Raw genomic sequence first — 20,237 nt, 5'->3', positions numbered from 1 at the left:
CATGGCCAGAGGCGTGCCGGCGACGACGTCTGTTGGTGCAGTGCTCCCGTCGGCTCGGCAGAATATCAGGAGCGCAACAGTGGGCCAAGCGACTATCGGCTACACGCTGTCGCGGCTTGGGGTCCAGTTCCCCGAAGCACCATGCCTCGCAGCCCACGCCGGACGACGACTGAAACCCTGGCGCAAAAGTGGCCGACCTGTCCTGCAATGTCGAAACAGCATTCACATGTTGGAGTCGTTGGAGTCATGGAGTTGGCCGCCCTTGGTGAGCGAGCCCTCGACTCCTTGGTGTGGCTGGAGCCGGGAGTCAGCGTGCTGGTGGGCAGGCCGCTCGGCGGCTTTCTTGTTCCTACAGAGTCGAGGGTGCATGTGTAGTGCCTCTCTCCCCAATGGCACCCCCAAGGGGGCCCCCGTTTGCAGCCCTAGCATGTCCTAGGGCCTGCCGCCTGCGCTTGCGCACTGAGACGACGGCAGCTCTTCTGGCCGTTTGGTCGTGACGGCACCACCTTGGGACGTGACGGGCGCACACAGTGAGACCAGGCTTCCACGACCTGGGGCGGCACGGCGTCGTCGGCTTATATGGGCACGCAGCAGCCAGCCACGGGGCCGGGTCGGCGAGGCGGTCCTGAGTGCTTCTGGCTGCAGGCCCTTGGCTGTTTCTCGTCTGCATGGCTTGGATAGGACTAGGCGGATTGACGTTTGGCAGCCCCCAGTGCTGCAGCGCCGTCGCCCAAGGCCCAAGGTGCCAACTCGACGCAGAAGCGTAAAAACCCCGGAGGCCCATGTCGACTAATCGCGTTTCTTTTTGACCTCCCTCATCCATCACGCCGCTATCGTTGCCCCCGTCCTCCGTGCTGCCTGCCCATCCCACGTCGCCCGCGCTCATGCAACGGAGCCCCGATAGTAGACGCTGCTGCTGATAGGTGATGCCCCGGACTCGGACGCTTGCACCCTAGAAGCCCTGATCGCTTTGTCCATCGCCCGCTTCCAAATCCACATCTTCACGTGGGGACACGAGCCACTCCCAGAGAACCCTGACCACGTCAAGACGCCTCGCCCAACTTTCTCCCATCCCCTCGACCACCACCGGACCACCTCCCAACTCGACTTGCTCCAACGCGCATCTGCTCCCCGCTCGCGTCTGCCGCCCCTTCTGCGTCGGCCCAGCTGCACAGGCCTCGCTTCCGCCGAGACGTCTGCGTGCAACCGTTGTGCTCACCCAAGCCGATCCATTCTGAAGCGCCTGCAGCTCCCCGTCGACACGCGCCCCTGTGCTGCCGTGCGAGTGTGGACCGCCGTTTGGGACCACGACATCGAGACGCTCATTCTGGCCGCGCCGCCCCCTTCGTCCCGCCCCTCTGGATCTCTCGCAGCTCCCAACGCAGGCTGAACCCGCTGAGCCCGCTGGTCAGCTGCAATCCCGCTGCTGTACACGAGACGACACTGCGACGACGTGGCGAGCTGCTTGCACCACGCCCCGTCCTTTATCTGTGCCCCATCCGCCCTTGACTCGCTGCCTGCATTGAATTGACGAGGCCGACTCTGCTCTCCTACCGACACCATGGCGGGGAAAATGACGCTGTACAAGCTGGTGGTGCTGGGCGACGGTGGTGTGGGAAAGACCGCCCTGACCATACAGGTAGCCCTGCCCTCCTGTTTCCCCCATTCCCTTGACATTGGCTGACCGCGGCTAGCTGTGCTTGAACCACTTCGTTGAGACCTACGACCCCACCATTGAAGACTCGTACCGCAAGCAGGTGCAGATTGACGGCCAGTCCTGCATGCTCGAAGTCCTCGACACGGCTGGCCAAGAAGAATACATCGCCCTGCGGGACCAATGGATACGCGACGGCGAGGGCTTCGTACTCGTCTACAGCATCTCATCACGCTCCTCCTTCGCCCGCATACAGCGATTCCACAGCCAAATACAGCGCGTCAAAGAGACGGCCATGGCTGGCTCACCGACCTATCCCGGCTCGCCCATCAGCGCATCAGCTCCCATGTTCGGCCAGGCCCCTGTGATGCTCGTCGGAAACAAATGCGACCGTGTCACGGAGCGTGAAGTCTCCACCCAAGAGGGTCAAGCTCTCGCAAAAGAACTCGGCTGCGACTTTGTCGAGGCATCCGCCAAAAACTGCGTCAACGTCGAAAAGGCCTTCTTCGACGTCGTTAGACAGCTCCGACGGCAACGACAAGGCAGCGGACGCAACCCCACAGACAGGAAAGAAGCCCGCGTACGTACCGGCCTGCACGAGAAGGACCGCACAAGAGGAGCCGGCGACCGTCGCACACGGGGTGCCGGCATGACGGGCGGCAACAAGCGCGGCAAAGAGAAACCGAAGTGCGTCATTCTATGAGCTCCCGGCTCGACATCCCCTCGGTCCAGCGACCGATACGCCTTCCGACATACATATTTGGATTTACTGCACCATAACGGGCTACGACACCTCCCACTGTCGTGCCACATCACTGATAGAAAGCACTCAACAAGGCGTCGGCATATGAGCGGCGTTTGCATCGATGGTCTCACTTTGGTTTTGCATGAGACCCATGGAGTATCTGGAGTACTACGAACATTAGCCTATTCTTATTTCCTTAACGACTGAGATCTGCGCAGCAACTGAGATCTTGCATGACACTGTACGGCTGAATTGATTAAGTGGGCTAGGGCTGGCGGGTTGCGAAAAGAAGGCAACATGTCGACAATCTGGAAGACGGGTACTGTGGTAGCATGTGTTTATTGTCAGCAGCGCATGGCATATTTGGAAATCTCAAAACCTGGAATAAGGACGGAAAAGTCATGGGTTCAGTTTGGGTCACACATTCTTCTATAACGCCCCCCGAGATACCTTTCGAATTCAACGTCTATGTTTTTTGGTACATAACTACTCCTCCTCCTCCTACATACCTTGATTCTTCACATGTGTGATCTTCATCTTTTCGTCCCGGATAGTGTGTCTCCGATGTTCCGGTACGTCTTCCCCACAAAGCAACCGACCCGACTCCGGCACTGAGGACATGTGGAACCCCGAGAGCCAGCCCTTCCCACGCGAGCGACAAGCGGGGATTTTGTATTTGAATTAAATGGCAAACCAGCCAATCGCTCTACTTCCTTCATCGACAAATGAATCAAAGCACAATGCAGCTGGAGACGAGAGCGGCAAACGGAGACTTTTGCTCGTGCAGTAACGAGGGAGGGGAGAGAGACAATCCCCTTGCCTCCCCTGCTGTTTCGTGCGTGCGTGCGTTGCGGCAGCGGGCCAACGTTGGCGATATCCCAGCACGTACAGGCGGCGAGTGCAGCTGGTAGCTCCAGGTACACCCAGCCGCCGTGCATATTCGACTGCGAACGAACGAAGTGAAATTTTCGCCACCGTGAATTTGCCTTGCATGCGGGCAGAGTCTATTGTTGGCCGTTCTTTTTCTGACCTCTCTTCTTCCCTCGACGTGTTGGTGGGAAAAGGAGAGGGGCGTTTCTGGCATTCTCCTGTCAAGTTGGGCAGCATTGCATACTGCGGGTCATCAAAGTGCCCTGCAAGTCCCCCGAGACGGCAAGGCTAGCGATGGGACGAGCCCATGTGTACTGGCTGGCTGTTGCGACGATAGCCAGGCGGCCCTTTGATGCATACACGTTCGAGAGGTGGATGTTGTGCTTTGTCGGATGGAGTTCACAAGATACTTTCGCTACGGCGGCCCTTCAAAAGCTGATCTTGGTTCATCTCACGATGCTATGAGCAACGTCTCACAGCATCAAAATGAGTCATGATGAGTTTACGCCGTTGGTGCACTTGTTCTTGTGTACAAAGTAAACCGGTACCAACGCTGCTTAGGATAATCCCATCCCATATTGCACACCTCAGCGAGTCCAGACCTCACGCCAGAGTCGAGGAGGAGCAACTGCGGTCAATTGCGCGTCAGGCCTTGACGCGTTTGCAGTTTCAGAAGGCGGGACACGTTCGTACCTGTCAGTTCAGTCCAGTCTGTCAACCACTGCGGGGTCCAGCGAAAACGGCACCTCCATCACCAGCGACCACCCATACGCGTAAGCCCAGAATGTCACTTACTCTACCGTTGCCCTTCCAAATCCCCCCCCTCATCACGCCATCGTTGGAACTAAACTAACATGCTGTCCCAAAGATCACCGCAACGTATCCTAGTTGCCGAACATGACCCTGCTTCCGGATTTGGATATGGATATCGACCTGATGGGTGCCCAGCCCGCTCTGTTCAAGCTTTATACCCAACTTGCACTGTTCTTTCCGCTGTCGGAGGGGCAGGGGCAGGTACCAGCGTCACGGGATACTACTGTAATCACTGCGATCATCACCGCCGGATTGGCAGGGCTAGCAAAGACTTTCCCGTGGGTTGCTGGTCAGGTCGTCGACGTCAATGCCAATGCAAATTCTCATTCTGATGACTCCGATTCCGACGTCACGGCCAAGCCTCCCCTTTACAGGATCCGGCCATACGAACCGGTGCCGCAGTGTATCGTACGAGATTATACTTCCGATGCGGAGATACCCAGCGCGTCGCAGATCGCAGATGCGGGTTTTCCGATGCGCATGTTGGGTGAAGAGACTTGGGCGCCGTGTCCTACGCTCGCTGCTTTGGGGTTCGATCCGAGGAAGGCGTCTGGGGAGGATGATCGGCCTGCTCCCGTGATGCTGGTGCAGATCAGTTATATTCGGGGTGGTATCGTGCTTTGTGTTAATCTGCAACATAATGTGTGCGATATGATGGGTCAGGCGGCTGTGATAGGCTGGTTGGCCAAGGCTTGTGCGGGTGAGGAGTTCACCAAAGAGGAGCGAAAGGTAGGTAATATGGTGAGGACGGGTGTTGTACCGCTTATTGAGGATGAGGGCTGGGTGCCTGGAGTTGAACTGCGGAACCAGCTTTTTCTTCCAGCGACAACGGTTGTCAAAGAGGAGGATACCGCTGAGTCGACGGTTGCTGGAGCACCTGTCAAATGCAGGTGGGTGTACTTCGACTTCTCAGCATCGTCTTTGAAGACACTAAAGGATCTTGCGACCACCACACTTCCCCAAGACTCCACCAATTTCATATCAACCGACGACGCCCTCTCCGCATTCATCTTCCTCTCCGTCCTCCGCGCAAGACAAACACGTCTACCTCCATCCACCCCAACAACACTCGCCCGCGCCGTCGACGCCAGACGCTACCTAAACATCCACCCCAACTACCCCGGCATACTGCAAAACATGGCATACACGCGCTACACCCTCTCCACCCTCCTCTCCACCCCCCTCGGTCACATAGCCGCTACAATGCGCCACTCCGTCGACCCCGCAACCTCAGACATCGCATTCCGAACACGATCCCTCGTCACTTTCCTCGCGCAATCACCAGACAATGCGGCGAAAACGAGTCCGACTGCTACCCTCGATATGAGCGTTGACGTTGCGCTTAGCTCGTGGACGAAAGTACCGGCTTACGAGTGGGACTTTGGACTTGGGTTGGGGAAGGCGGTTGCAGTGAGGAGACCGGGCTTTGTGCCTGTGGAGGGGCTGGTGTATTTGATGCCGAAGAGTGGGGATGGGAGTGTGGCTGTTGCGATGTGTTTAAGAGAGGAGGATTTGGAAGGGCTGAGAAGGGATGGGGAGTGGGGAAGGATGGCTACGTATGTTGGTTAAATGCGACTTTGATACCGCGAGGTGAAAGAGATTTATGAGAAGGATGGGACTGCTCTATGTATGGGTAAGGGTACGACCGTGGACTCAGTTCGGCATTCGTTATTTAGAAGCACAACAGCGAGTTCCTTGATCTTGGATAGACTCAAATCCGCCTTCGATACCATGACCCCTACGACGGTAGTCACTGGGCCGCGTTGGCAATTGTATTTGCATTACCAGGTGCCGGGTCAGACGGATTGGACTCATACGATCTATATCTCCGCTCATCTAGTCACACTTTGACGGTCACCGCGCAGGCCTATTTGGCAGCGAGTTGATGCTGTTGCCTCGTTGTTTTGGCTCCTGGAACGTTACGACCTCTCTAGGATCTTCGATGTGATCGTTTGCTTCGACGTTACCATACCGCGGGCCCTCTGGTCATCTCGTGGTATATTCTCTGCTATATCCCCATGCCATGTACTCATCAAGTCCTTTCATGAACAGCACAATCGACGCACGCGAAGTCTCGAAGAAACCCATGTATTTACAATCCACCTTCACAAACATCTAACTATCCTACACTACCCCCCAACCTCCCAACCTTATCTAATTCTTCTTCTCTCCATCCTTACCCTCACCCTCCTCCTCCTTCTCCACAAACATAGTCTCCTGCGCACTCCAAAGCTCACTATACAAACCATCGCGATCAATAAGATACTGATGCGTTCCACTCTCTGCCACATTACCCTCTCTCAACACGATGATAACATCGGAGTCGTAAATCGTGCGGAGACGATGGGCGACAAAGACGGACGTGCGGCGCTTCTCTTTGACGAGCGAGTTGATGTGTGAGAGGAGGGCTTGCTCGGTGTGCGTGTCTAGGGCGGATGTCTGTGTGTGGGATGTTATGTTAGTCATTGGTGAAAAGGTAAGGCAGTAGGGATGGGGGGATATGAACATACAGCTTCATCGAAGAACAAGAACGGCGGGTCCTTGAGGACGAGTCTCGCAATGGCTAGTCTCTGCTTCTCACCGCCTGAAATCATCATTCCGCGCTCGCCAACCATGGTCTCGTAGCCGTCGGGGAAGCGACTGATACTCTCGTCGATACGCGCTTTCTTTGCCGCTTCGATAACTTGTTCCTGTGTCGCTTCTAGGTTGCCGTAGTGAATATTGTGCTGGATAGTGTTGTTGAAGAGCGGGGTGTCTTGTGGTACAACACCAATAGCCCTCCTCAAGCTATCTAACGTAACATCGCGAATATCTTGGCCATCAATCAGAATACGGCCCTCCTGTGCGTCGTAGTAGCGGAAAAGAAGTCTTAGAATGGTGGACTTTCCGCAGCCGCTAGGACCCACAATGGCGACTTTCTTGCCCGCAGGAATGGTGAGGTTGAGGTTCTTGATGATGGGGCGGTCGGGTCGGTAGCCGAAGGATACGTTTTCGAATTTGATTTCTCCCGTTTTGAGGGCGAGGGGCTTGGCGTCGGGCTTGTCTTTGACGGCTACGTTGACCTTTTGGAGGTTGAACAGTGTTTCCATGTCTAGGAGGCTTTGGCGGAGTTCGCGGTACATGGAGCCGAGGAAGTTGAGGGGCACGGAAAGCTGGAAGACGAGCTGGTTGACCATGACGAGGTCGCCGACGGTTAGTTGACCGGTGGCTACGCCGTTGGCTGCGAGGTACATCATGGCGGTAAGGGCGGAGGAGAAGATGATGTTTTGACCGGAGTTGAGGAAGGCGAGGGAGGTGGCGACCTTGATGGACGCCTTCTCGTAGTCTTTCAGAGCCTTGTCGTAGCGGCCGACTTCGTACTTTTCGTTGTTGAAGTACTTCACTGCCTCGTAGTTGATCATGGAGTCGACGGCGACCGTCGCGGCCTTGTTGTCTGCGGCATTTGCCTGCTTCCTGAACTTAGTGCGCCATGAGGTGGTCATGATGGTGAAGACAGAGTAGGCGGTCATGGTTGTGCCTGTGATGAGAGCGAATTGCCAGCCATATTGGTACGTCAGGATACCGCATACTAGGGAGATCTCTAATGCCGTAGGGAAAATGTGGAAGACCATGGCAGTCAATAAGAAGCTGATACCCTTGGTACCGCGATCAATGGCGCGCGTCAGTCCTCCAGTTTGCCTCGATAGATGGAAACTCAGGTCCAGCCTTAGCAAATGATCATAGACACTGCAAGCGACTTTACGAATAGCCTTCTGGGCGACACTGGCAAAGACGGCATTGCGCAGTTCCTGGGAAACAGTGGCGCCAATACGAGTCATTCCGTCTGAAGGGAGTCTCAGCCAGGGTGGAAATGGGATGCATTGTTGGGTCTAGCTTACATGCGATGATCATAGAGCCTGCCACTGTGGTCGCTGTGCCGCCAACAGCCGCAAAGTCTATGTTCATGGCGTCTACAATGCTCTTGAAGTAGAAGGGGACTTGGACGTTCAGCAGCTTTGCGCCTACCAGCAAGCCCAGACTAATTCCGACCCTGAAGCGCGTGCCCATGTTGTCCTTTGGCCACAGGTATGCCGACATCTCTTTCATAATGGCCCAGTCAGCCTTGCGCTGCTCCTTGTTGGTCAGGACCTGCTCCTGCAGCAATGGGTCCGTCTTTGCGACTTTGGCCGCGGCGGGGTCGGCGGCAGGTTTGGTCGCTTCGATGGCGGGCTTAGAGCCGGGCTTTGGCCGCTGGCCGTGTGCATCCTTTCTGTGTAGCGGAGAGCAGGTGAATACGCGAATGCCGTGGTGGAGAGGATGCGGGCGCAAACTGGACGATCGAAGACCCGGCCGACTGGCGGCGCGGGCGAGTGGTTGGATTAACATGGCGATGTCACATGTTAGGTCTCTGCACCGCTGTCACAGGAGAGAGAAGCTGTGGAGAGCTTCAATGGCGGAGGAGGACAAGATGGCAAGAAAGTGTTTGCTGTGAGTACCTGGAGACATGCATCCCACGTTGTCTAGCGCGTTTTGGGCGGCAGGGCTGAAGCGAGGCGTTCTTGCATCATCGCGGCTCCGAGCTTGACCAGAACATCTTCGCCGCCCGTCACGCGCCAATTGCCCGGCACAGCCATGTTACGACCGGCTGCCTCGCCCTGGAGGATCTTCTCGCCCACATCCGCCGCTGCCATACGGCGGACGCCCTTGGCTGCGCGATGCATCAACATATCAGCCACCAGCTCGTCAAATGAGCCCGCGCTGCAGCAGGCAGTCAGTGTTGAGGGCACCGCGACGCCCATGCACACACCAGGTAAGAAGTCGATATAATCAAATAAACCACCAAAAAGACTAAAGAAATTGTCAGACGCCCGATTCGAAGTCATTGGCACCCCGTTCTCCCTCCTCTCCGTCTCCCTCTCCGCCTCGCAGACGCTCTACACCCGCCGCGGCACACTCGTCGGCCTCAGCGGAAAGTCGGAAAACACGCTCTCAACCCTCTCCTTCCTCGAGCCCCTCCAGAGGGCCCCCGTCGGCATCCCCTTCCTCTACCAGAAAGTGTCTTCGACGAGCCCCGTCACAGCTCTCGTCTCCACAAAGGCACCCATATCGAGTATCGTCTCGGTCAACATGGACGGAAGGGATGATTGGATTGTTAGCCAACGAAATGCATTGCTCGCCTGGACTGGCCACACTCTAAAGTTGAAGCCGCAGTACAATGTAAAATTGGGGCTGGCACACTGGGGAAACACATATATCACAGGCAGGGGATTACTTGCGCTTGCAGGAAGCGGGCAAATATATCAGGTCCAGGTCAAGGCTGGCGAAAGCTATGTTGCGCATCCCAGGTATGTTGAGACGACAGAAATACTCAGGACTTTACACTGACAGCATTGTAGCAACGTCGTAGCGTACACAGCCTCCAACACCCCACCAATCCCTTTCCGGTTCAAGTCGTCGAACCTCCGCTTCCAAGTGCCAGACCTTGGCTTTGGCTCAATGGTCCAGAATACCAAGTTCTTCCGCACCATGAGCAAGACAGGCACATGGCGGGCTCTGGCAACCTCATATTACACTCTCAAGACATGGTTGCGGAGAACAGTCTGGGGCGACAGGGTAAGATTGATTCCTGTACAACATTGTTTCTGCGAATACTAACACTCCGCAGTTATTCCTCCGTTTCGAAGGCCCAACTACCATGCTCATCCAGTCTCGCGCTTCACGAATCAGCGACGTCCTTACTTTAAGAAACGTTGACGAGATTGCGGACAGCCCACCAGGCGCCGTTGAAGACGCCGCCACGCGCAAGATCAAAGAGGAGATCAAGTCAATAGGAGAAGGCACAAAAGCACCGATACCCAACACAGACGCATCGGGCACAATACGGTATGCCACCGTGAAAGATGGCAAGGCTGAGTTTGAGAAGCCGAAGGTGCAGGACGTGAAGGTATAGAGCATCTGTACAGTATGTATATTTATGACATGGACCTGTGCAGTGTGGTCTCAAACAGAAGGCGCTGCTGTGTGATTTGAAGTGCTCATACCTAACGTGAGGAAGATATGCATATATCAAACGCTTTTGCTTGATAAGAATGGCAGGATGTTCATGAGTATGGGAGGAAGTATCGTTTGTTGTGCGAAGGGGTTACTGCTGACCTTGACATGGCGTGTCAAACGTCCGGACACTAGATCGTTTAGCGTGAACGCGACATCTCCCAGCCACTGCCCGCATCGCTTCCACCATCTCGCGTTCGCGACAGACGCTGGCCTGCGCGCGACATCACAGTCAAGACACGTCCTAACTACGCCGCAACCACCGCTATGGCGGGGTATACCTGCGCATACGTCTTGTATGACTGGACAGCATGTGCCACAGCACGCGATGTCACGCGCAAGGCCTGCTTGTCCACCAAGGGCTATCGCTATCAAATCAGGAAAAGAGACCAGTCTTGAGACTTCACACTGACAAACCGAAGGCAGCCTTTTTGACGCTAGCTCACATCGACGCTTCACTGTTTCGACCTTACTCCACAGATTTAGAAGATGCAGACCCAGCCGAATCATTCAAGCAACGATCATGTCCTCGCCAAAGACGAAGACGCGCCGAACATGACAGAAGTCGAGGCAAAGATTGCTATTTCAAATACAGAAACAGCTGTTCCATACACAGTCTTCACCAAGGCCGAGCGGCGCATGATTACATGGTTGATCGGATGCAGCATGTTTTTCTCACCATTCACAGCCAACATATACTTTCCATGTCTCGAAGAACTCCAACGCGCTGTCGGCGTCAATGCCAGCCTAATCAACCTTACCATCACGACATACCTCATTGTTCAAGCAATCGCACCAGCCTTCTGTGGAGACTTGGCCGACAATCTCGGACGGCGACCTGTGTACCTCATCACTTTCGCTATATACGTCTGCGCAAACCTGGGTCTCGCTCTTCAGCAGAACTATGCTGCTCTGATGGTCCTGCGTGGCGTCCAGAGTTTCGGCTGCTCCGCAACGGTAGCCATCGGATACGGAGTCATTGCCGATGTAGCAACGCCAGCCACTCGGGGAAGCATGTTAGGGCCTGCGATGATTGCGACAAATCTCGGTCCAAGTATAGGCCCTCTAGTCGGTGGCGTAATGGCATCAAGAACTGGATACAGATGGGTGTTCTGGTTGCTAGTCATCATCGGAGCTGCTTTTCTGGTCATATTAAGCCTTGTCTTCCCGGAGACTGGGCGCAATGTCGTAGGAAACGGCAGTATTCCAGCACCCAAATGGAACATGCCTTTGTTGCAGTCAAGCCGGCAGCGACAGCTAGAAGCATGTACAGTACAGAGGGCTTGGAAGAAGAGAAGCCTCATACCCAACCCCTTCCAAGCTCTGCTGGTTTGTTTTCACCGAGACACCGCTGCAGTCCTTTCAATTAGTGCCGTCTACTACGCCGCTTACTACTGCATCCAAGCATCCATCCCCGTCATCTTCACGGAAATCTACAGTCTCGATGAGCTCCAGGTTGGTCTATGCTACTTTTCCATAGGGACTGGTGTCATCCTTGGTGGTTACATTAATGGGAAACTAATGGACTACAACTACCGCTTCACAGCCAAGGCGAATAACATCACGGTCGACAAGGTCGCTGGTGACGACCTGGTCAAATTTCCCATCGAGAAGGCACGCTCTCGGTTGTCGTGGCTTCTGATCCCGACATCGACTGCAGTCATTGTGGGGTACGGATGGGTCTTGCGCGAAGAAATTGTATGCCACCTCCACTACATATGATTGCACCACTGACGGTTATGCAGCATATAAGTGTACCACTGATCTTTCTGTTCGTGCATGGATTTCTCGCTACATGCATCTGTCAGGTAATTGCTTTTACAATGTACAACCGGCAGCAGTATTGACAACGTTCCAGACGCACAACACCCTCATTGTGGACATTTCTCCGCAGAACACAAGCACTGCCGCTGCAGCAGGTAACATCACACGATGCGCTCTTTCAGCAGCAGCTGTTGCCGCCATGCAGCCTCTTCTAGAAGTGATGGGCAAGGGCTGGTTCTTCACGGCTCTCGCCGCAATCTCTGGTATGCTCAGTGCCATCGCAACCATTTTCATTCGACTCAGAGGTATGACATGGCGCAATGGACGGCAAGCACGTGAGCAAGACGGATGTACGCAAGGAATGGTGCGCAGAACTGAGGGAAAGTGAGGTGATATCCTCTCCTCTACAACTTCGCGTTCAACTCCCGAGAATCGCGCTTACCCTTTGCCTTATTTGCTGCGACATACCCCTCGTATCCATCTGGAAACTTGGTTACCAGGCTTCGCATCCCCTCAATCGCCCTACATATGGTCAATCGACGCGCCAAATCTCAGCGAGGCTCGCGACTTACAACTGTCGAGTAGTCTTGTTCTGTTTCCAGCAACATGATACTACAAGATTGTTCCGACTTGTTCGTTAGCGTGAACATGCGCTATAGAACGTCGCAATACTCACACTGCGTAGAGTTCGTTCCTGTCGTCGTAGTCCTCCTGCGGCTTCGATGCAGGGACGATCTCAAGATATGCGTCTAGATGCGTTTTGTTGAAAGCATACCTCGTAGCACGCCACGGCGCTGCTTCGTACTCATGATGCCCAAAAAGGCATCCCGCGTCATATAACATCGGACTTCCCGTCTTCTTGTCGACGCTGACATTGCCATGCCACATGTCGCCGTGTAACAGCACAGGTTTGATCTTGTTACCACCACTTTCCATCGGACGAAGGAGCCGAGGAACTACCTTTTTCATAATCTCCGCGCATAGAGCATCCATTTCCGGATCTTCACCATGTATCGAACGCTCCAGATCTATGAGACAGCGTAAGTTGCGGCTGAAGTACCCTTCCCACGTATCGCACCATCGGTTGTGATTAACGACGTTTCCCTGGAAGGCTGCAATCTCGCGTCAGATCCAAGGTACCATTCGCGCACAACAAAAATACCTACTGTCGATATGAAACCCGAACTTCCCTGTTGGCGACTCATTACTGTGCACTTCAGCCAGTACGCCGATAAATTCCTCGACAAACGGCTTCATAGATGCGGTCAAGACCTTCTCCGCGTACACAGGCGCATCTTCCATATCGCAATAAGACTGGAGATAGAAGAAGCGCTGCGAGTCTGATGCGAAACAACCAGATGCATATGGTCGAGGCACGTGGTTCGGTACCGCGGCGTACAAAGCAGCTGTTGACTCGTACTCGGCTTTGACCATGTGTTTCGCATTTGCATCGCGGTACTCTTTCAAGAAGAAGGACTGTGGTTTGCTGGCGATGGTAGTGTCGATCTTGGTTAGTATCGACCAGTGCGTTGCACCTATCGTGCGGACTAGGTCTATGCTTGCGCCCTTTGGTAATGCTGGAAGGAGCTGTGAGCGTCCGGTCTCATAGCTTTGGAGTGCTAAACCACTTACCGGCAACGATGTTCTCGTCGATATACTTGCCTTCATATCTGTCTTGCTCTTTCAGAATAGCCTGGGTAAAGCTATCGGGGATCTTGACCATGTTGCGATAAGATGAAGAGTATCGCAGCACTACTCAAAGTTTGTTATGGCTGCTGAGTCTCTTTGAATAGTCTTTGCGCGCCCTTGGTAATCCCGCGGTGTGATAACGTGCGCGTTTACTAGAAGCGGATGAGAGACAGCTGCGTTACACGATGAGGGGTCCAACTGTGCCGCGTGGCTGACTATACAGTATGACGGCATCAGCCGGGGAGGAAGCACGTGGGAGTACTCGTGACTCGGTTACATAAGGTGCGACAGCAAATTGGTAAAGATAGTAAAAGTTTGGGCGCGGTGCTCGGTGCACGATCCACCATCTATGTCGAAAAGTCGCGTATTCCTCTCGACACCTTACAAGTTCTACTTGCAAAGTCCCTGTTGGTTATACATTTCTCATTCGAAAATACTGTTTGTGTGTGTACGGGAGTGTTATGATTTGAGGAAGTTATGAGTGGCTCGTTGTTCTGCGTCATCGCCGTACCCGCTGATGAAGTGGATTGAGGGTTACTCGCAAAATGTTTGGATTGCGGCATGTCACTGCTCAATGCGACAGTCTCAACTAAGAATGCGTGTTTTTGGCAGACAAGACGCAAAACTTGCTGAGGTTACAACTGGCTTCTACGTGAGTCAAAGGGTGTGGGAACGTGGTAGCAGCTCAACTCTATGACCAACCACAACTATGGCATAGTAATGATCAATGATTTCAAGCAGTAGTGCACGGATGTGCTTTGGGCTGAGCTTAAAGCATCAAAAAGGTATATAAAGAAATTTTCGTCTCTTATCCCTGCAAAGTTCTCAACATCCACACTCGACGCACACATAAAACCGCATATACCACGCAAAAGCTACGCAAAAGCCACGCAAAAACCAAAAACCAATCAGAATTAAACGATACTTGGGATATTACTCAGCCCACAGAGGGGAAGAGATCACAACAAGCCAAAATGACCGCCCCAGCTACCTTCACCCGCTTCCCCGATCTTTCAGCAGAACTTCAAGTCATGATCATAAACTACACTCTCGAGGAAGACATGGCGCAGCGTGAAGATGAATTGTCATTGCACCTTCACGCACCCTCATCCTGCAAAACCAACAACATCAACATCGACTCGCAATCCGCGACTCCTCGCACAACGATACGGCTACCGAAGCTCCCCTCCGTGTACCACACCAGCCGTCTATTCCGCAGCGAGGCCCTCCGCACACAGCCTCTGCATCAAGTTTTCACGAGTAACGCTGTTGCGACACTACATTCGCGCAGCTCCATGTTCGTGTACAATCCAGCGCACGACGCCGCCGTAAACTCTATCCAAGAATGTCGTTTGAGAAGCCGTCTTTCCGATCTTACGACCTTCGACGCCAGTGGGTCGATGGCTATCTACAACCCAGTGCACGACACGGTCGTACTCCAAGTCCACGAATGCTGTTTGAACAGCCTAACCGCCGACCTGTGGCAGCTATTCCACGTCATCAAAGCGGCGCTCTGGGCCCCCGAGCGTTGGTTCGTTGTCGCGATAGTAGAGCGAACGAGAGTGCTTGGGGAGGGTTCACCTGGAGTATGTTTGGATCAGATGTGGTGGCTTTCGCAGGCCCTTTTCCGCGATATAGCGGAGCGTGCAGCAGCGCCTGTTACATGGGGGAACATTTGGGTTTTCCTCGGAGACGTTATAATTGGACGGCGGGTAGAAGAGAGGAGGAAAAGGATGATTGAGAGCTTTAAGCGGCGTGGAAGATCTTGGTCTCTTTAAATAGGCCTCTTGTATAGTCTAGCCTCCATTACTCTGGTTTGAATTTTGTACCTTGTTTTCTCGTATATCTCAATGTCAACCATGGTGACCGCGTTTTCCCCTTGTGATAGCTTTGTGGAATGCGCGACGCATATTGCTAGTGGTATTTATAGATCTTGTATTCGTTGTACCTATATGTCATAGTGATGCAAGCAAAAGCCTAGGACCAACACATACAACACCAACACAATGCATATCTACAAGTGATCCATCTAATATATCCCAACCTCACCCAACACCTCACTTCGCCTTCCCACCAGCCCTCTCCCTAATCCTCTCGTCCTTCTCAAACCTCTCCTCAAACATCCTATAGAACAAGCCAAGCCACTCTTTCTCGCGATCGCTCAACTGCCGCGCAGGGTTCTTCCAGCTATTCGCCAATATCTCCTTGATACGGCGTCTCAGCACCTTCAGCGCGACAGCAGCCCTCCATTCACGAACTGCGAAGCGGATGACATTGCCGGGTAGACTGATCACGCCTGCATGGAGCTTGAAGTCCATATCGGCAGCGACCATGAGTACCATGGGAAGTGGGTAGGCGATTGAGGTCGAGTGAGCGTTGTAGAACTTGTTGCTGGATTGCATGATGTTGTAGTAGGATAGGAAGTCGGCTGTTCGCGAGCCTTTGTTGACGGATGTTGGTCCTAGACTGACGGTTTGGTTGTTGGAGATGTTTCGCCAGCCCTTGCCTTCGCGGGTCAGGATCTTGGGGTAGAATGCTGTGGCGATGACCGAGTTGACGATAACATCGTTGTCCGTGTGGATGTCGTATTGTGCTGGCACCTCGACGAAGACGCGGTGGCGTGTCGTGTTCCGGTAGCGGCCTATCGCGCGACGCTCGTCGGGCGTGAGTTGTATGAACCCGGCCTCAACCAACGAGGAGAAGAGCTGTGCTTTGAGGTCCTCGATGTTGCCCAGGTTTTGCGGACTGAGGAAGTTCTTGTGGCAGAATTGCATCTCAGACCGTCCCGGAGTAGTGCATACTGCTTTCCAAGCCCTGTAGGCGTTGTAAGTTGTGAGGAGATCGGAATCGCCCTTCTTGAACGCAAGGCGAGCGATGTCAGCGCGTTGCTTTTGTTGAAATGGTGTCAAGAATGGAGACTTCGAAGAGACGATGGCAGCAATGGTTATAGCAACATCAACACATGCAAACGTACTTGCAAGCAGTACAAGCTTGCCCAAGTGCGCGTCCAACGGAAGTTTCGCGATCTGACGACCAAGAGGTGTTAGTTCTTCATTCGGCGTTAACGCGTCGACCTCTACAAGTGCATCGATAGCGCGACGAATGTTCCTGGAGGAGGGCGGATCGAGTGCTTGAGCCAGGGTAGCCTCGATATCACCAAGTTTGCAAATCTTTACGCGCATGACCAAATCTTGGAGCGAAAGTCTGAGCATCTCGGGGGTTTGCTGTTCTGCCATGAGGCTGTCGTGGCGGTATTTCGTGAAGAGGTGGAAGCACAGGCCTTCCTGTACACGGCCGGCACGACCGCGGCGTTGCTTTGCATTCGCTCTTGAAATGAAGGATTGAGTAAGACGCGATAGTTGTCGGCGCTCGTCAAACCTCATCTCCTTGTGCTTACCAGTGTCAACAACACAGGTGATATCCGGGATTGTGACTCCGGTTTCGGCAATGTTGGTAGCAAGCACGATCTTGCGTACGCCCGGCGGCGGAACGAGGAACGCAGCCTGCTGATCCTCACTCGAGATAGTGGAGTGTAGCGGGTACACATACCAGTCAGCTTTGAACGAAGGATGACTAGCCAGTATGTCGTTGAGCTGACGAATCTCAGCAAGTCCCGGAAGGAAGACTAAGATAGCGCTGCTAAAGCGACTCAGTTGCGGATCAAACGCGACCGTCTCGATCAATCGTGTGATCAGGTCGTAGTCAATGGCATACTCGTCGTAATTAGAGAGCACATCGCGTGTTAGTTGGCTGTAACCTGGAAGCTTGTTGGGGATACCGGATTTATCGCTCGTAATCCCGTCATCCTCGTCGTTGTCGCTCGTGGCGGCAGCTTTGGTCGCGTCGGATGCTCCAGCGTAATGCGTCAACTCGACCGCATCCTCCAGGTATCGAGTCTGAACCGGGAAGGTGCGACCTGGTACTGTCAGGATCGGTGCGTCGTTCAGGTACCTTGAGAAGCGTGCGGCATCTACTGTGGCACTCATTAGTATGACCTTAAGTTCAGGTCGGCGTTCCATGAGTGACCGAAGTATGACCAGAAGGAAATCTGTGTCGATGGATCTTTCGTGAACCTCATCGATGACCAGATGAGTGACCTCTTGTAAGCCTCCAGATGACTCTAGCATTCGTAATACCACACCCACTGTCGCGTACACCAAGCGAGTCTGGGAGGAAGTCTTTGACTCAAGCCGAATTGCGTATCCGACAAGTGAACGTATGGATCCCAGATCTTTGGGTCCTTCGCCTAGTTCTTCGCTCACACGTTGGGCGAGCGAGATCGCCGAGATACGTCGGGGCTCGGTGCAGTAGACTTTGCATGCCTTGCCTTGCGATAGCTCGTGCTCGAGGACGAAGGCGGGAATTTGCGTACTCTTTCCGCAGCCAGTCTCACCGCAGATTATGGTGACCTGGTTCTTGTCCACAGTGGATAAAATCTCATCTCTGAAGTTGAAGACTGGAAGATTCATTCGACCAACGAGCATGCGCTGGTATGATGGGGTTGATGCTTTGGCGAACCATTGCTCTCTTAGACCGTCGTAGTGCCGTACCGGTGTGCTATAGCCAGAGTTAGATGTACTAGAGCTTGTCGCGGCCTGATTGCGCGCCTTGAAGCGATTTGTAAACACAACACCGTCCGACTCTTCGTTCTCGATCTGATCTTCAATGATTGAGCGATAGTGCTTGATGGCATCACGATCTGCCGCATCTAGGCGTGTTTTCCGACGCTCCAAGAACTCCCTGTAGACCTCTCTCCAGTTCGAGGGAAGACGCAGATATACCTTTTCCTCCTTAAGCAGAGATGCGGATATTGAGAAGAGGGCCGCGACCGAGATGAAGCTTTCACTCTGCTCAAGGGATACAGCTGCAATGTCGTTCGCTGCCAGCGTGACCTGCTTCCTGTACGGAGTACAGACCACACCGGTAATTTCCGTGTCGTACTCGAAGTCTTGTTCCTTAGACCAGAAGATTGTCAGCGAGTGCCGGCAAGTATACGTAGTAGGCGAGATCATTTTATAAGTCAAGCGTGCACCAGCATCCCTGGATCTGTTAGTGATTGTCGGAAGAAGTAGTCGAATGACCTACCTTGATCGAACTGCCTCTTCGAGCACTTTGCGGGGGGACATTCCGCTCATCTTGCCAAAGTCGCGCAAGGTTATATTGTCAGCACTTGAACCATTGGATGTACTCTCTGGGGCAGGCGTTGCGTCAGGCACTGCGGAAAACATGCCTCCGAGCAGATCAGCATCTTCTTCGCCTTCGTGCTCGCTTGGAGGTTTCGACGATGCGGCAGTAGCTTCAGCCTTGGCCGACACGGGAATGTCGGGGGAGGTGTCTTTGGTCTGCACGGGCGAATCACTGGGCTGTGCGTCCTGGCGTTGCCTCTTTTCGGCTTGACTTTGCGCAATCTGGTTACGCTTCGCGGGCCACTGCGCTTCAGCTTGTTCTTCGTCAAACAGGGCATCAGAGGTCAGCTGTTGCAACTGAGAAAGCAACTTCCGAACGGCTGGAGTCTGAGGTGGCGCAGGCGCCGACTTCTTAGATTTTGCACCTTTCTGCGACTTCCGTGCAGGGGCATCGACTAGTTGAGGATCAATTTCGAATAGTTTGCCCTTGATCTTCAGATACGCTGGAATGAGCTCATCGAGTTCGAGGTCGCTATCAAGGTCACTAACGTCAATGTTAGAATCATCGAAATTCGCCGGTACCGAGGCGTTGAGAGCTGCTGTGGAAGGTGAGGGTCCAGTTGCGGTTGCTCCGTTCGCTGATGGGCGGGGCGGCGGTGTGGTAGGCCGAGAGATGTCGATATCTTCGAGTGTTGAACGCTTGGGCTGCGATTCTTCGTACGAAAAGGAGTGATCCTCGCACTGGTCCAAAGCAAGCCATTCCAGCGCTTCTTGAAGCCCCCATACACCAGAGGATGCATCGACACCGGCGGCGTTGGCACACAGCCATCTCAGAACCGGCTGGATTTGGTCTTGCGAGAAGCCTAGCTCACGTAGGGTAAGATCAAGGGTCCAAAGCTTAGACATGGCGTCCTCTTCAGTCAGGGTTTTAAGAAGGGACTGTTGCCCTTGTCTCCTGTTTGAGTCATTCGACTCGGCCTGGGCTAGGAGGATAATGCTGTCAAGAATTTCGCCGGGAAGCCAGTCGTGAACAGTCATGGCGTGTGACTGGCCGCGGAGGAGCCTACGGTCTGTCTGGAATTTTGAGACATGTCGACTAGATTCGCGGCGGACCTTGGGCGCATGCTTCTCAACAAGCAGCTGGAGTTCATCACGCTCTAGTTGGGCTTCGAGTTCCTCTGGAGTGGGCGCGACTTCTGGCTTGACCACTTCGGTCTGCTGGGGCGTCTGGAACACCTCCGTGGGCTCTGGTGCAGCCGCGGCTTCCTTTGACGGTACCGGGGCGACTACCTTGGCTGGGACGTCTGTGGAAATTCTGTCGGGCTTTGGCTTACTTGCAACGGATGTCGTTGCAAATCCACGGGCGGGGTTGCCGGCGGGCTTCTTTTTCTTCGCCATGGCAAAAACTCTTAGTTTGGTTGAGTGGTGGTAATGTGAGGTGCAGGGGTCTCAGGCGGGCTTCCGTATAGAGTATATCGGGGCTTGATCCCGGGCGAGATCAAGATTGGGCGAGTTGTCGTAGTTTATTGGACGCATAGGGCGCAAC

At 53.9% G+C, this 20,237-nt stretch overlaps 9 protein-coding genes across 9 annotated transcripts; 5 read left to right on the top strand and 4 right to left on the bottom strand.

Moving 5' to 3' along the window:
* Positions 1–1,561: 1,561 nt before the first annotated feature.
* On the top strand, positions 1,562–2,357 carry RAS1_2 (Ras GTPase; the record flags this gene model as incomplete). The annotated part of the gene is made up of 2 exons (XM_051475753.1): positions 1,562–1,639; positions 1,695–2,357. The coding sequence occupies 2 exons, from the start codon at positions 1,562–1,564 to the stop codon at positions 2,355–2,357; spliced, it is 741 nt and encodes a 246-aa protein (XP_051320427.1).
* Positions 2,358–4,166: 1,809 nt separating this feature from the next.
* J4E85_011550 (uncharacterized protein) lies at positions 4,167–5,651 on the top strand (the record flags this gene model as incomplete). Its single annotated transcript, XM_051475752.1, has 1 exon — positions 4,167–5,651. The coding sequence occupies one exon, from the start codon at positions 4,167–4,169 to the stop codon at positions 5,649–5,651; it is 1,485 nt and encodes a 494-aa protein (XP_051320426.1).
* Positions 5,652–6,236: 585 nt separating this feature from the next.
* ATM1 (Iron-sulfur clusters transporter atm1, mitochondrial) lies at positions 6,237–8,447 on the bottom strand (the record flags this gene model as incomplete). The annotated part of the gene is made up of 3 exons (XM_051475751.1): positions 6,237–6,521; positions 6,593–7,905; positions 7,961–8,447. 3 exons carry the CDS (start codon positions 8,445–8,447, stop codon positions 6,237–6,239), a joined length of 2,085 nt encoding a protein of 694 aa, XP_051320425.1.
* Positions 8,448–8,693: 246 nt separating this feature from the next.
* Positions 8,694–10,011, top strand: J4E85_011548 (uncharacterized protein; the record flags this gene model as incomplete). The annotated part of the gene is made up of 4 exons (XM_051475750.1): positions 8,694–8,871; positions 8,926–9,406; positions 9,458–9,674; positions 9,727–10,011. The coding sequence occupies 4 exons, from the start codon at positions 8,694–8,696 to the stop codon at positions 10,009–10,011; spliced, it is 1,161 nt and encodes a 386-aa protein (XP_051320424.1).
* A 590-nt stretch (positions 10,012–10,601) lies between these two features.
* Positions 10,602–12,264, top strand: J4E85_011547 (uncharacterized protein; the record flags this gene model as incomplete). The annotated part of the gene is made up of 2 exons (XM_051475749.1): positions 10,602–11,810; positions 11,971–12,264. 2 exons carry the CDS (start codon positions 10,602–10,604, stop codon positions 12,262–12,264), a joined length of 1,503 nt encoding a protein of 500 aa, XP_051320423.1.
* A 16-nt stretch (positions 12,265–12,280) lies between these two features.
* J4E85_011546 (uncharacterized protein) lies at positions 12,281–12,685 on the bottom strand (the record flags this gene model as incomplete). Its single annotated transcript, XM_051475748.1, has 3 exons — positions 12,281–12,398; positions 12,553–12,625; positions 12,652–12,685. The coding sequence occupies 3 exons, from the start codon at positions 12,683–12,685 to the stop codon at positions 12,281–12,283; spliced, it is 225 nt and encodes a 74-aa protein (XP_051320422.1).
* A 281-nt stretch (positions 12,686–12,966) lies between these two features.
* On the bottom strand, positions 12,967–13,599 carry J4E85_011545 (uncharacterized protein; the record flags this gene model as incomplete). The annotated part of the gene is made up of 3 exons (XM_051475747.1): positions 12,967–12,980; positions 13,043–13,453; positions 13,509–13,599. 3 exons carry the CDS (start codon positions 13,597–13,599, stop codon positions 12,967–12,969), a joined length of 516 nt encoding a protein of 171 aa, XP_051320421.1.
* Positions 13,600–14,539: 940 nt separating this feature from the next.
* Positions 14,540–15,266, top strand: J4E85_011544 (uncharacterized protein; the record flags this gene model as incomplete). Its single annotated transcript, XM_051475746.1, has 2 exons — positions 14,540–15,151; positions 15,204–15,266. 2 exons carry the CDS (start codon positions 14,540–14,542, stop codon positions 15,264–15,266), a joined length of 675 nt encoding a protein of 224 aa, XP_051320420.1.
* Positions 15,267–15,622: 356 nt separating this feature from the next.
* J4E85_011543 (uncharacterized protein) lies at positions 15,623–20,089 on the bottom strand (the record flags this gene model as incomplete). Its single annotated transcript, XM_051475745.1, has 2 exons — positions 15,623–18,605; positions 18,651–20,089. 2 exons carry the CDS (start codon positions 20,087–20,089, stop codon positions 15,623–15,625), a joined length of 4,422 nt encoding a protein of 1,473 aa, XP_051320419.1.
* Between the last annotated feature and the right edge of the window lie 148 nt (positions 20,090–20,237).

Source organism: Alternaria conjuncta (genome assembly GCF_024043145.1).
Source record: "Alternaria conjuncta strain BMP 0040 chromosome Unknown scaffold_37, whole genome shotgun sequence".
NCBI classification, from domain to species: Eukaryota; Fungi; Ascomycota; class Dothideomycetes; order Pleosporales; family Pleosporaceae; genus Alternaria; species Alternaria conjuncta.
This window is presented reverse-complemented; position numbering and strand designations above follow the sequence as displayed.